Source organism: Gracilinanus agilis, chromosome 3 (genome assembly GCF_016433145.1).
Source record: "Gracilinanus agilis isolate LMUSP501 chromosome 3, AgileGrace, whole genome shotgun sequence".
Classification (NCBI taxonomy): Eukaryota; Metazoa; Chordata; class Mammalia; order Didelphimorphia; family Didelphidae; genus Gracilinanus; species Gracilinanus agilis.
In genome coordinates, this window is record NC_058132.1 from 89,951,586 (window position 1) to 89,966,792 (window position 15,207).

General features: G+C 36.6%; 2 protein-coding genes across 2 annotated transcripts; one reads left to right on the top strand and one right to left on the bottom strand.

Annotated features, from left to right (window-relative positions):
- The first annotated feature begins 3,164 nt into the window (after positions 1-3,164).
- Positions 3,165-4,264, top strand: LOC123241174 (olfactory receptor 51S1). The gene has a single exon (XM_044668877.1). It carries the CDS (start codon positions 3,338-3,340, stop codon positions 4,262-4,264), a length of 927 nt encoding a protein of 308 aa, XP_044524812.1. The 5' UTR covers positions 3,165-3,337.
- A 4,752-nt stretch (positions 4,265-9,016) lies between these two features.
- LOC123238737 (olfactory receptor 51A7-like) lies at positions 9,017-9,952 on the bottom strand. Its single transcript, XM_044665942.1, has one exon. It carries the CDS (start codon positions 9,950-9,952, stop codon positions 9,017-9,019), a length of 936 nt encoding a protein of 311 aa, XP_044521877.1.
- Between the last annotated feature and the right edge of the window lie 5,255 nt (positions 9,953-15,207).

Here is a 15,207-nt window from a genome sequence, read left to right on the forward strand (position 1 = left end):
GCAGGTGACCTGGGATATGCTATTTACATATCTTTAAATCTCTATCTGCAGTATAATCATGAATGTTTCCACACATGCATCTATCACATATATGGTGTGTATGTGAATATGTGTGTACAATAGATTTTTCCATGTATTTTATGTAAGAGCACAGTTATGTAAGAGCATAGTCATGAAATTGAAAGGGATGTCATGTATGCACATATTCACACATATAACATGTATAAATGTTAATTTGCACACGTGTATATCCACATGTGCAGATTGCACACACATGTATATTTAAGTATGCATGTATATGTGAAGGTCTTCTGAATGGATGAATGTGAGGTGGTAGAAATATCTGTAGCTTAAGAGACTTTCTTGGGACTTTTCTAGATGTGAGGTTTCTGCTTCGGTCTAAGATGTTCTGGGTAGAATTCCACCTGGAGGTAGGGGATAGACTAGGTGTCTCTAATAGTTCCCTTCCAGATTAAGCTATCTAAGACAGTAGGACAGATTCTTCCATGCATTTATGGACATCTGGATTATACAAATATGTGAGAATGAATCTCTATGTGCTGGTCAGCTTGAATCATATGTGACATCATATGGATGAAAATGAAAGTGTTTTATGTACACATGTTTAAATATAACATCTGTTCACCTGTGTGGGGTTTTGTTACATTTTGAAATGATGGGAGCATGAATATATATGAAAACGTATCCTTGTACGTGAATATAAGGGCAAAAATACGGGTGTTTCTGATCAAGAGCATCACTATGTGGGTATGAAGGAGTCCGTAGGTGACTGTGTTTCAGTGTTTCTTCAGGAATGGATGAAGAAAACTATTGTAGTTGGTTGGAGAGTAACCCAAGGCAGCAAGATTTCTCTGAGATGCCCTTTTCTCACACCTTCCAAAGAAGAGCTAAAAGATTACATAAACTATTCCTATCCAGCTGACTCTTATCCTACCATACCTAATGGGAATAAAGACCTTGGTCTGGCCTAGGCAATAAGAAACCAGGGTGCGAAGTATAGAAAGATTGATGGGAAAAGGATTTTATCTTTTTTTTTTTAATTTAAACATTTATTAAAAATCATTTTTAACATGGTTATATGATTCATGCTCCTACTTTCCCCTTCACCCCCTGCAGTCCCCCCACCCATGGCCAATGCACATTTCCACTGGTTTTGTCATGTGTCCTTGATCAAGACCTATTTCCAAATTGTTGGTGGTTGCATTGGTGTGGTAATTTCGAGTCCACACCCTCAATCATGTCCACCCTGACCCATGCGTTCAAGCAGTTGCTTTTCTTATGTTTGCTCTCCTGCAGTCCTTCCTCTGAATGTGGGTAGCATCTTTACCATAAATCCCTCAGAGCTGTCCTGGGTCATTGCATTGTTGCTGGTACAGAAGCCCATTACACTCTATTTTACCATAGTATATCAGTCTCTGTGTACAATGTTCTTCTGGCTCTGCTCCTTTCACTCTGCATCAGTTCCTGGAGGTCTCTCCAGTTCACCTGGAACTCCTCCAGTTTATTATTCCTTTTAGCACAATAGTATTCCATCACCCGCATATACCACAGTTTGTTCAGCCATTCCCCAATTGAAGGACATACCCTCCTTTTCCAGTTTGTTGCCACCACAAAAAGCGCAGCTATAAATATTTTCGTACAAGTCTGTTTATCTATGATCTCTTTGGGGTACAAACCCAACAATGGTATGGCTGGATCAAAGGGCAGGCATTCTTTTATAGCCCTTTGAGCATGATTCCAAATTGCCATCCAGAATGGCTGGATCAGTTCACAGCTCCACCAGCAATGCATTAATGTCCCAATTTTGCCATATCCCCTCCAACATTCATTACTCTCCCCTTCTTTCATTTTAGCCAATCTAATAGGTGTGAGGTGATACCTCAGAGTTGTTTTGATTTGCATTTCTCTAATTATTAGAGATTTGGAACACTTTCTCATGTGCTTATTGATACTTTTGATTTCTTTACCTGAAAATTGCCTATTCATGTCTCTTGCCCATTTATCAATTGGGGAATGGCTTGATTTTTTATACAATTGCTTTAACTCCTTGTATATTTGAGTAATTAGACCCCTGTCAGAGTTTTTTGTTATAAATATTTTTTCCCAATTTGTTGTTTCCCTTCTGATTTTGACTACATTGTTTTTGTTTGTACAAAAGCTTTTTAGTTTAATATAATCAAAACCATTTAATTTACATTTTGTAATTTTCTCTAACTCTTGCTTGGTTTTAAAGTCTTTCCTTTCCCAGAGATCTGACAAGTATACTATTCTGTGTTCACTTAACTTATTTATAGTTTCCCTCTTTATATTCAAGTCGTTCACCCATTCTAAATTTATCTTGGTGTAGGGTGTGAGAAATATGAAGGAAGGGGGCCTAGCAGTACCAAATATTAAACTATACTATAAAGCAGCAGTCATCAAAACAATATGGTACTGGCTAAGAAACAGAGAGGAGGATCAGTGGAATAGACTTGGGGTAAATGACATTAGCAAGACAGTGTATGATAAACCCAAAGAGCCCAACTTTTGGGACATGAATCCACTATTTGACAAAAATTGCTGGGAAATTTGGATTTTATCTTTAAAAAACAACAATTATCGATAGCAAAGTCTCTGTCCTCACTCCGTATTGGAGACAGTATTTGCAAAGAAGAAAGTAAAGAGGAGAGGAGTGAGACCTAGGAAGACAGTAGAGGGGAATGAATAAGTGGGAGGGGTCAGTCGGTGAAAAATATTAGAGACTGGCAAAATATTAGAAGTTTGGGAACTAAGAAGAATTGTTACCTAAAGGAATCAGTCATGTGCAAAATTATGAGGAAGAGGATTGGAAACTGGTAAGATAATGGAGGAAGTGTATCACGGAGGCATTTTGGACAGAAAGACAAAGTCAGAAAAGACACTAGAGGGTGCAAGTTTGAGGTCATTGATGGACAATATTGGGGAAAATACAGAGTTATAAATCACTAGAGTGTGGGGAACGGAGTAAGATGACAATGAGAGATACTCAGTGTAGAAGAAACTAGATTTGAATTCATAACATCTTAAAGAAGAATCTAGAATTTTGGAGCAAGAGAAAAAAGAGAAGGATTAGGGTTAATAATGTTGTCAGGAGAAGAGCGGAGTTCAGAAATAACTGGGAATGAAAAAGTAGAGGTAAGGGGGGAAATGACTGAGCCACATCATGTAGAAGCAGTAAAAGCACCAAACTAAATCTCCTTGTTTTTTTTTTTTCTTTCCAAGTTATTGGAGTTCAATTCTGAGACCTACTGTGTCCTAAAAAACACCCAGACTGGCAAATCCCAACAATAGCACCTCAATGACTTCCACCTTCTTGCTTGTGGGCATCCCAGGCCTAGTAACCACACCATCATGGTGGACCCTCATTTTGGTTACCATCTACCTTTTCTGTGCCCTGGGAAATGGAACAATTCTCTGGGTAATTGCTGTGGAGCCCTCACTCCATCGCCCAATGTACTTCTTTCTCTTCCTTCTGGCTGTGTCTGATGTGGGCCTGGCCACAGCACTGATGCCCACACTGTTGAGTCTTGCCCTTTTTGATTCCCATACAGTTCCAGCATTTGCCTGTTTCCTCCAGATGTTCTTCATCCATGTTTTCTCTGTTATGGAGTCCTCTGTCCTGCTGGCAATGGCCTTTGACCGGGCACTGGCCATCTGTCGTCCTCTTCGATACCCAGCCCTGCTCACAAATAGTGTGGCTGGCAAGATAGGACTGGCTATCATCTTCCGTTGTGTGGGTCTCCATCTACCTCTGCCATTTCTTTTGGCCTGGATGCCCTACTGCCATGCGCAGATCCTATCTCACTCCTATTGCTTACATCCAGATGTCTCCAGGTTATCCTGCCCCGGGGCCCAAGGGGCGACCTACAGCCTCTTTGTGGTCTTCTCTGCTATGGGTCTGGACCCTGTCCTCATATTCCTGTCCTACGCCTTCATTGGGCAGGCGCTTAGGGCTGTAACATCACCTGAAGATCGCCGCCGTGCCCAGAACACCTGTGCTACACACATCTCTGCCGTGCTACTTTTTTATGTACCCATGATCCTCCTAGCCCTTGTTGACCGACTGAGGATACCCATTCCCCATGCTGCCCACACATTTTTCTCCTATATCCACTTTCTGCTTCCACCTCTGCTCAATCCCGTTCTCTATAGTGTCAAGATGAGGGAGATCAGAGAAAGGATCCTCAGAAAGTTCCAAACCATGAAAGTCAGATCTTTTCCATGAGGCAGGGAATGAAGCAAAAATCATTAGGGAGATATATATATATATATGTATATATATATATATATATATATATATATATATATATATATAGCCAGACATTATGACCCACCTTTGTTCTAATGTCAATCACTGACATGTTTTCCCAACCATGCTAAATGACATAAAACATACATGTTTTATATGCAAATAGATTTATATGTATTTATGACCATGTGTTTTTTCTTTCATGTATTTATTATTGCATATATCAAGTGCCTGCATAAGAATATGGACACATGCACATTTCATGTCATTTATTAAGCACTTATATATCATATTATTGGTCATGCCATTTATTAAGCTCTTAACATGTACCAGGCAATATGTTAAGCCTGAGAAACATAAATTTAAAAACACAAACTATATTTATAAATATAAAAACACAAACTTTGCTTTCAAGGATCTCACAGGCACATGTCAGGGTAGACATGTGTATCTCCATTGCATGTAAGTATCTGACTTTATAAAAGAGTGTTTGTGCAAAAGAAGGTATCTATTATACGAAGGTGCATAAAGGGTTGCATGTATGTGCAGCCTAAAGTGTTTGCAAATTTTTTACTTAATCATATGTATACAGAAGGAAAATGAAGGCAGGTGAGAGTTGGCATCAAGCCATCATTTAAGATCAGTTATTTCATAGAATAACAGTTTTTAAAAACTCTTCCCTTCTGAATAAGAATCAATATTATTAATGGGTTCTAAGGCAGAAGATCCATAAGGGCTAGTCAATGGTTGCTAAGTGATGCCCAGAGTCACACAAGTAGGAAATTTCTGAGGTCATATTTGAACCCAGGATCTCCTATCTCTAGGTCTAGCTCTCAACCCACTGACTAGCTACCCCCTAGATTTCTGATAATGACCCACATGCTTATGCTAGTGAAACCGCCCCATTTTATAGATGAAGAAATGAAAGATCTGAAAGGCCAAGTGACTTACCCATTGTCATAGCTAGTAAGACTAGCAAACTAGCCAGACCCAAGAGTGAAACCAGGGATCTTGACTCCAAGTCCAAAATCACATTGGTTTTGGAGGCTCCTTAGAGATGTAAAATCTAGTCCAAAGTTCAGTCACACAGATGAAGAAAGTAGCACATAGTACTGGAGGGACTTTCTCAAAGAGATAAATTCATAAGCGAGGAAGAAAAATAATTCAGGTTCCGGATAAAGCAGGTCCATTGTCTCCAAGCTAAATGCTTTATCCAGCACACAGCGAGGCATTCCATATGAAGAAATAAGGAAATAAGACAGGGATAAGACTAAATAAAGGAAAGAAAGGTTTGGAAGTCTTTAATGGTATTAAAACCCTGGATCTGTGCAGAAACTTGGCTATGAACCTCAAGGTGTATGTGAATGCTCAGGTACATAAAGGAAGCACCTTTTGTGACCTACTCCACTCTTTCCCAATCTCCTCTTGGAGTCACCATCTAAGGATTTTCCCATGATTTCTCATGGGAATACAAGTGAAGGTTAAAAGCCATCTGGATGAATAAATAGACATATGGAAGGATACTGGAGGAATAAGAAGGTCTAGACCATCGCCCACTTCAATATGACCATACCTAGTTATTGATAGTCTGTAGGGATAGCATTTTATCTCTTGCTTTTCAGATCTTCCTACACACACCTTTCTCAAAATATCTGAATGAGCTTGTAAAAATAGGATGTTAATTATCAATTTTCCCCACTGAAAAAATGAGTCTGATATGTACTTTGTATCTGACAATTTAAAAACTTCTCTGTTGAAGGAATAGATGAACTACAGCTTCTGCCAGAATGATTTCATTTGGCAAGAGATTGGAGGTCCTGGTCAAATGAGGACATTGATTATATAGATAACATTTGCCAAATAGTTAAAGATTTGCATTTCATTGGTGTTTGAAGATGACAATCCAGCTATTACTTTGTTGACTTATACATTTACCTGTCAGAGATTAAATAACTTGCCCAGTGTTCAGCTAGTATCAGAGGAAGGATTTAACTCCAATTCTATCTAATTTTAAATTAAAAAAACTCTATATACTAGATTACATTGACTCTCAATTGATATCATAACCTAGGAATATAGAAATATTTAATATCCTCATTCCTAATCATGCCCACTTTTTTAGCTTAACATAGAGAAAGATTGCCCTGGGGTTTCATCCAAGTTACTGATACAGAACCCATATTGATTTCTTGTTCTCAGAAGTCCACTTGGGTCTTATTTATTCGCCATACACTGATCATTTGCTCAGAAGCCAACTGACCATTAATATTGGAAGAGATATTAACATTCTCTAGTCTAAGCATTTTATTTTTTATATGAGGAAACTGGGGCCTAGAGAAGTGTAACAACTTTGCCAAAGTTATACAACTCTTCAGTAGTAATTGAGGCTAACCACTAATCTTCTGACTCCTAGTCCAGTGTTTTTCCTTCTATACACTTGCAAATGCTTAGGCAATCTACTTACATGATAGTTTGTTTAATTTTGGACTTTGTTGTTTTTAATCATCTTTCTGTTATGGATCTGAGGTTGGAAACTTGGGGAATGGGAGTTGGTCTAATATACTTTGCCATAGATACCACCCAGAATGGCTCTGCATTAAAATAAATTATTTTCATAATGATGATTATAATGATGAAAAAATGATATTTAATTATGTACATTTGAAAAGATAATTGTACTCTATTAATAATTAAACAAAAAACTGAGCATGCAGAGCTAAATGTAATGATCAAATAAAACAATTTTTTTTCAAATAACCTCTCAATTGATTCCTTTTGTTTTTGTGTCACATTGATTTCCAAATATATCTTCCTTTTCTCCTTTTCTTCCCAGGAAGCCCTCTTTTGTAACAACAACAACAAAACATATATAAAAATCTACATAAAGATAATTGTATTCTGTAAGGGTTAGGGGAAAGGAGATTCCAGCTCCCACAGTGGACTCAGCTCAGTTCAGTCCTTTCTATGCAGTTCATCCCCTTCAGACTTCTTCAGCCTCTGGACCTGGATCTACTAAAATATCAACCTGACACCATATCCAACCTCTGAGGGCACACAAAACTATGTGTCAGTTCTGATCAGGGTTGGACTCACTCTTTCCCCCTAACTTACCTACAGGCTCCTTGACAAGGATAAATGGGCATAAAGTGTAATTTAATTAGAAAATATAGACAGAATAAGATAACTGATGACAAAAGTCAGGAGCTGCCAGTTTGTCCCATTAAAATTTATGAATCCCACTGAAATCTAACTGGAGACATTTTGGCCCACTAGTGATCAAACACAAGTATCCTTGAGGACTGAACATATCCAGTATGTCACTACTTGTTATGGACAATCTGCATGTAACAATATTATATATGTGTTTTAAGAAGTTTATTCAAATACCTAGAAGACAAATAAGGGAGAGCATGGGCAAGTAACCCTAGACATACCATAGGAATAGCCTAAAGAGATCAATTTTTATTGATGCTTAACTTTTAATAGTATCTATGAATCATTAACAGATATTTCTAATTTAAAATAAATGCTCCCTTTCTCTTTGTTAAAAAAACAAACACAAACAAAAAATAATTTCAGCCATGGGCTCTTTGTTTGCTTAGAGTCTTCCAGATTTAGGTTTAAGACAAATTGAACCAGTTTGATTTTTTCATTCAGTTTTTAATTAAAATTCTGTAGGAACCCTCCTCATGACATATTATATATATATATATATATATATGCATATGCACACATACACACATATCTTTGTGTGTATAACATTTGCCTGGAAATCTTCTTGTATCTATTTCCCCCACTACTCCAGGTGCCAGGAACCCTAAGAGTTCCAACTCCCTATCTCCTAGGGCAAGTAGGTTTTTCAAGCACTAAATCCTTTAGACTTCATCCAGTGTAAGGTTCTCATCTCCCTTCAATCTAATCTAAAAGACATTTATTAAGCACAGGGAATACAATTAATAAAAAGCAATATGGTCACACAAGAAGGAGTCAGAAAAATGAGGAGGCTAAAGGGATATCTTGCTTTACGGAGTTGAAGCTAAGGAGAGTAGCAGATAAAGAGTGGAGTAAGCCAAAAAGTGAGTTTCTGCCTTCTATAGAAGAAGCATTAGGAAGTGTTTAGTACTCTACCTTCGTGCCTTCCAATTAGAGGAGAGAGGAGGCTAAGAGATATGGAGTCAGTCAAGGCTTAACTTAGCAAAGCAGTGATGAGATAGGAGGTGATGAGTTTAACTTGCGAAGTGTATATTGTTAAACAGAATTGAAACCAGACAGAGTAGCAAAATGCAGATCATCTCTCTTCACTCACTAATCCCTCTTCATCTTCAGGAGTATTTGTCCAGAGAACCCTTTCCTATTTCTAAAGTAAAGTTCCCTAATGGAGACAGAAGGAACTGAATTCAAATCTTGCTTGAGATACCTATTAGTTGTGACCCTGGGCAAATAATATCATCTTTTAGTCTCAGTTTCCTCATCTATAAAATGGATATAATGATCTCATCTACTTCACAAAGTTATTATAATTGAACAATTGAGATAATCTATGTATTTTGTAAATCTTAAAGTGATATAATAACTATTATTATTATCATTATCTTACATAGTTGAGCATCAAAAAATGTGGCGATGGTGGTGATGATAATTATAACTTTCTTCATTCCCCCTCCCCATATGGAGAAACATTTTTATTCTCCCTTGATCAAACACTTCTACTCTGGACATATATTTTCCTCACTTCAACCCAAGCCTTCCTAAAATCTTTTCACGGATTTGCCGTGTCTTCACACAGTATACAATAGGATTCATTAAAGGGGGAACCATCAGAAAGACATCAGCAATGATGATCATTGCCAAAGGGGACTTATGCTTGGCAAAGCGATGCATAGCAGCTAGGGTGATGATGGGCACATAAAAAATCAGTACAGCACATATGTGGGAAACACAGGTGTTCAGAGCCTTGAGACGTTCTCCATGGGATGCAATGCCCAGTACTGTTTTTAAGATCAACATGTATGAAATCACAATGAATACAAAATCAGACATCATGCAAAGAGCAACAAAAAAGCCATAGATAAAGTTGACCCGGTTATCAGAGCATGCCAGCTTCATGACATCCTGGTGTAGACAGTAGGAATGAGAGAGGAGTCTTTTCTTACAGTAGATCAACCTCTTTAGGATGAAAGGGAGGGGGAGTACTAAAAGGATGCTCTTAATGGCAAGCACCAGTCCTAGCTGTGTGACTCTAGCATTAGTAAGAATGGAGCTGTATCTTAGGGGATTGCGGATTGCTAAAAACCGATCAAAAGACATGATCAGAAGGACTGAGGACTCCATATCAGTGAAGCCATGGATGAAGAACTCTTGGGCAAAGCAGGCATTGGGGGAGATTCCAGGGGAATTGAATAAAAAGATCCTTAGCATGGTGGGTAAAGAAGAGAAGGATAGGCCCATGTCAGAGATGGCCAGCATTGATAGGAAATAGTACATGGGCTCATGAAGTGAAGGCTCTGTCTTGATGATGAACAGGATGGTGCAGTTGCCTAAGGCAGCGGTGACATACATGAGGCATATGGGGATGGATATCCAGATATGAATATGCTCTAGTCCTGGGATTCCAATAAGGATGAAGGAAGAGATCATGCCTTCGGAGATATTCAAAGTTGACATATCGACAGGGATGGAAAGTTCTCCCAAATCTGAAATGATATCCACAGAAATGGTTATTTGCTCTCATTTCCCTCTCGAATGTTTTTATGACAAAGTGATTACTAAAATAGTTGCTTTTTATTGGGATATTATATATATATATATATGTTTACTTACATACTCATTTATTCAGATATGTTAACTAATAGTAGTTAAGGAATATGCATATATTAAGAGATACAGAGAAAATATAGATTAAAGAATATATATATAAATGTTTTATATTATATATATATGTATTTGTTAAGAAATGTGTATGTGTGGCATGTGTAGGTGTGTGTGTGTGTGTGCACATGTGTCTGTGTAGTTGGCACAGTGAATAGAGTACCTAGAGTTAGGATGACTCCTCTCTGTGGGTTTGTCTACACCAGTGGTTCCCAAACTTTTTTGGCCTACCTCCCCCTTTCCAGAAAAAAATATTATTTAGCGCCCCCTGGAAGTTAAATTTTTTAAATTTTAATAGCAATTAATAGGAAAGATATATGCATTAATCTTTCTACCTTTTTCATAAAATATAGTAAAGAAAGGTATAAATTAGAAATATTGAACTTTGAAATTATGAAACTATTTATTGAACTCAGAATAGAATGTAATACAAAAAAAGTTAAAACATTCAAAATCATCTTAATGAAAAGGATGAACCTGGTGTGCTACTACCAATTTAGTAATCCTCTGCTCTATTTTCATCAGCAATAATCTTAAATCACCGTGATTGATTATTTGCAATTGGTTTCTTTTTTTTGTTAATAAATTGGTTACCACACTGAATCCACATTCCAAAATGGACGTGTGGCCATCACCACCCTCCTGGATCGCTGCAGCACCACCAAGGGGCAGTAGCGCCCACTTTGGGAATCACTGGTCTAGACACTTACTGGCTATGTGATCCTGGATAATTCACTTTACCCTGTTTCTTCCAAATTCCTTATCTTATAAGCTGAAAAGGAAATGGGAAACCACTCTTGTATTTTTATCAAGGAAATCCTGAATGAGTTTACAAAGAGTTGGACACAACTGAAATGACTGCACAACAAGTATATGTGTATGTGTGTTCATGTCTTCATATGTGAAGTAGCATAGCAATAGACAATTGGTCCAATGTCATTTTTATAGAGAATTTCAAAGTAAAGAAATTCCTTCTTCCAAAGAAGGTTAGAATCTTCTTCAAAACCTATAGTCTGGGGCAGCTGGGTAGTTCAGTGGAGTGAGAGTCAGGCCTAGAGACAGGAGGTCCTAGGTTCAAACCCGGCCTCAGCCACTTCCCAGCTGTGTGACCCTGGGCAAGTCACTTGACCCCCATTGCCCACCCTTACCAATCTTCCACCTATGAGACAATACACCAAAGTACAAGGGTTTAAAAAAATTAAAAAAAAAATAAAATGTAATGTTTAAAAAAAAAAAAACCTATAGTCTTACACATGTAAAACCCAGTGGAATTGCGTGTTGGCTACAGGAGGAAGGGTTAGAGGAAGGGAGGGAAAGAACATGAATCATGTAACCATGGAAAAATATTCTTAATTAATTAATTAATTTTCCAAATTAAAAAAAAAACACTATAATCTTGGAGAGTCACCTAGAGCATTGTGAAGTTAAATGACTTTCCCAGGGTTCCATAGAACCTAAGTGTCAAAGACTAGATTTGAACACAGGTCTTCCTTGGCTTCTGGATTAGTTCTTTATCTATTATACTGTTGGTGTCAAATTTAAATAAAAAGGAATTCCTGTAGGTAACATATTGACTTAGAAGACCACAAATTATCATTATCTATGATGTATTTTTATTTATTTTGTTAAACTTTTCATCTTAATCCAATTACAATTACAATTTCTCTGTAACCAAATTTGAGACCTATATGTCATATGTACTAAGTTCTCCATGAGAAGCATATTCATATTTTAAAATATGAATAACTATTTTGGAATTTCTTGTTAGATATTGAGCTTCCATGAACACTTGAATTCCCTTTTCTCTGTCTTAAAGGGATATATTGATATAGAAAAGATGGAGTCCTGGAGAGACTCACCCTTACAAAGAACAAGTGAAGTTTATTTTCAAAGCATTAAGCTTAATAAGTCCATGAATTTTTCATTCTTTTAAAAAGAAGAATTTTGAAATATCATTTTAGCTGCATTTCTATTGAAATGAAATTTTTAGCTTTCAAGAACTTCCAAATTCCTCTCTTGATTAAAAAACAAACAAACAAACAAAAACCAAAAAACTTGGTGTGGTAGAAAGACTAGCAATCAAAAAAGAGGATTTTAGATCCTACTCTGTCTCTCACTAGTCATGTGACATTGAGCAAATTATAATTCTAATAGCCACAGTTGTCCATACATAGATAATAATACTTACATGTTGATGCATACAAATATACATACACAGTAATACTCAGTATTTATTTAAGGATAAATTTGGATATATATGTGCTATTAATTTTATTTTCCTGGTGTTGTGAATAGTAAATAATACTGAAAGGACCAAGAATTTGCTCAGAAATTGGATAGGAGAGAAACCATAAGACTGCATTTTGCTTTACAAGGTGCCTACAAAGAGAAGTTACAGAAGAGAAGAGAAGAGAAGAGAAGAGAAGAGAAGAGAAGAGAAGAGAAGAGAAGAGAAGAGAAGAGAAGAGAAGAGAAGAGAAGAGAAGAGAAGACTTGTCGATTTGGAATCAGATGGAGCCCCAGATGTGTTCTGGGGGCTGCTGAGGAATTTAAAAATATTTCTGAGAGAGGACATTTCAAGAGGAAGCCCTTATCCATAGCTCAAAGTGTGGGGAATAATTAAAATAGAAGAATGAGACAGAGTCATCCAAATATAAAGGTATTGATCTCTTTAATATCTATTTGACTGTTTAAAGGTCAATAATACTACCCAGCCTCTACCAACTCTCAGAAGTTGATGGAACATTTTTCATTTCAACCATCCTACCCTGTTAAAATTTAAGAGTAAAGGATTTATTCAATTTACATGTCAAATACAAAGCCAAAATGATTCAGAGTTTGAGTGCATGAATAGTCATGCTGTTCTGGATGAGATTTCCATCTCCATTACTTCCTCAAGTTTCTCAAATACCTCATTTTTTAAGGATCCATTCCTACAAAGGAATGTTCTCTCACAATCCCTTAATGGTCATTTAACTCCAAGGGGGGGAAAAGTTCCACTTTCAATGATGATACAGAATATTTATATCTCCTATTTGCTAGTGTTTAATCATTCAGTTTATTTTCCCCTTGTCTTTTTGCTATCAGAGTATTTCTGAAATTATGCCAAATACAGGGTCAGAAGGAGAATTCTTGTTTTCTTCATGGACTTATTAGGAAAGATTCTTGTTATTTCATGCTTGAAAATAATGACAGTGTTTGGCTTTAGGAATAGAATTTTAAATACAAAAAATGCACAATATAATGCATCAATTAATTGATTTAATAATATACTCATTAATCTCATTTTAAATTATATAGTTATAGCTTTTTATAAGTTGATATTAAATTCATCTATCCTCAAGGGTCTTCAAAGAGAACATATACCCAGTTTTTAACCAAAGAGAAAAGGGAGAGGAGTATTTACTTTCCTGTTTCTAGCTCATATTTTAAAGGGTTACTTGAGATTCAAGAGCTCTGCTATTTCTTCATCTGTGTGAGAACAATATTCCAAATAGTTTAAAAAATCCTCATTAGAGTCTAGACCATGATAATGGTGATCCTCACTGGGTGGTTAGCTTTTGACTGTTTTGATAGCCCAATTTTATTCAAGGTTAATTCTACCTCAGGCAATGACCTTTTCATTTCAGAGGAAGAAAGCAAAGGAGAAGAGAAAGAAAATTTGCAAAGTACAGTTATCATCCTTTTTACACTATTGTGGTATCTCCATTTTGATGTCCAACTGGACTCTGGAATATCTCCGTGGTGTTACTCTAGGATATCAGCAATTATACCCTGTAATACAAAGATAATGAAGAAAAACAGGAAGTCCTCTACTAAGCCCAGTAAGCCCTGTTGGGCAAACTTCATCAGGCAGATACATATTATTATTACTTCCTACCCTTTTCCCTGATATCATATGCCCCATTCTCTCTAATACTGCAGTCATCTTCACTCCTATACTATTGGAGTAGTTTGCTGATGAGTCTCCCTGTCTCAAATATCTCCCCAGATGCAGTCCATCCTCCATTCAGCTATCAAATAAGCAAAACCATAAATCTTCACAGAGGCACTCTCACATCTGCATGTGCAAATACACACCTCATCCTCAATACAATCAATTCTAGTGATTTCTTATTACCTTTAGGATCAAGTATAAATTGTTTGACATTCAAACTACTGTCACAACATGATCCCTTTTTATCTTTCCAGGCTTTTTACACTTTTTTGGCCCTCCATGTCTTCCTTGCTATTCCTTCAACAAGATACTTCTCCAGATTTCATACATTTTCAATAGCTACTCTCATTTCCACCTACTGGCTTCCCTGGCTTACTTCAATCCAGAACTAAACTATTATCTTTTATGAAAAAGCCTGTCCTAATATTCATTAATTCTAGTTCCATTCCTCCCTTTACTGATTATCTGCAATTTATCCTATATAATTCATTTGTACCTAGTTGTTTTCATGTTGTCTTCTGAACTAGATTGTGACTTTCTTGAGTGCAGAGATGGTGTTTTGCCTTTCTTAGTATCTCCAGCATTTAGTAAAGTGCCTGGCACACAGAAAGGATTTAATAAATGCTTATTGTCTGACTAACACTAACATTTCTCCAAATAGTCCAATCAATATTTTAATTTTCTTTCAAAAAATGAACATTGAATTTCTAGCCTTCCCATCTGTCCCACTCTCTACCCCTATAGCTGAACTGGAAAAATAAAATGAAGCAAAACCCTTGTTATAAATATTCAAGTCAAATAAATTTCTATGTTGGCCATATCTAAAACCATATCTTATTTTGCATAAACATTTAAATAGTTCACCACATCTTGATTAGGATGCTTGGAGTATTCTTCATTATAATTTTTTTAGATCCAATCAAGAACATCAAAGCCTTGTTGATATAGTGGTGAACTGGTCTATCCATTCTGGAAATTAATCTTGAACTATTGCCTAAAAGTTGTGGAACTATTGACTATTAGCCTTTGACCCCTTAACTACAAAGTCTATACCCCAAAGAAATCAAAGAAAGAAGAAAAGATCCTATCTATACAAAAAACTGACTAAGATAAT

Coding starts and splice junctions, on each gene's coding strand:
- LOC123241174 (XM_044668877.1), top strand. CDS start 3,338: ATGACTTCCACCTTCTTGCTTGTGGGCATCCCAGGCCTAGTAACCACA.
- LOC123238737 (XM_044665942.1), bottom strand. CDS start 9,952: ATGTCAACTTTGAATATCTCCGAAGGCATGATCTCTTCCTTCATCCTT.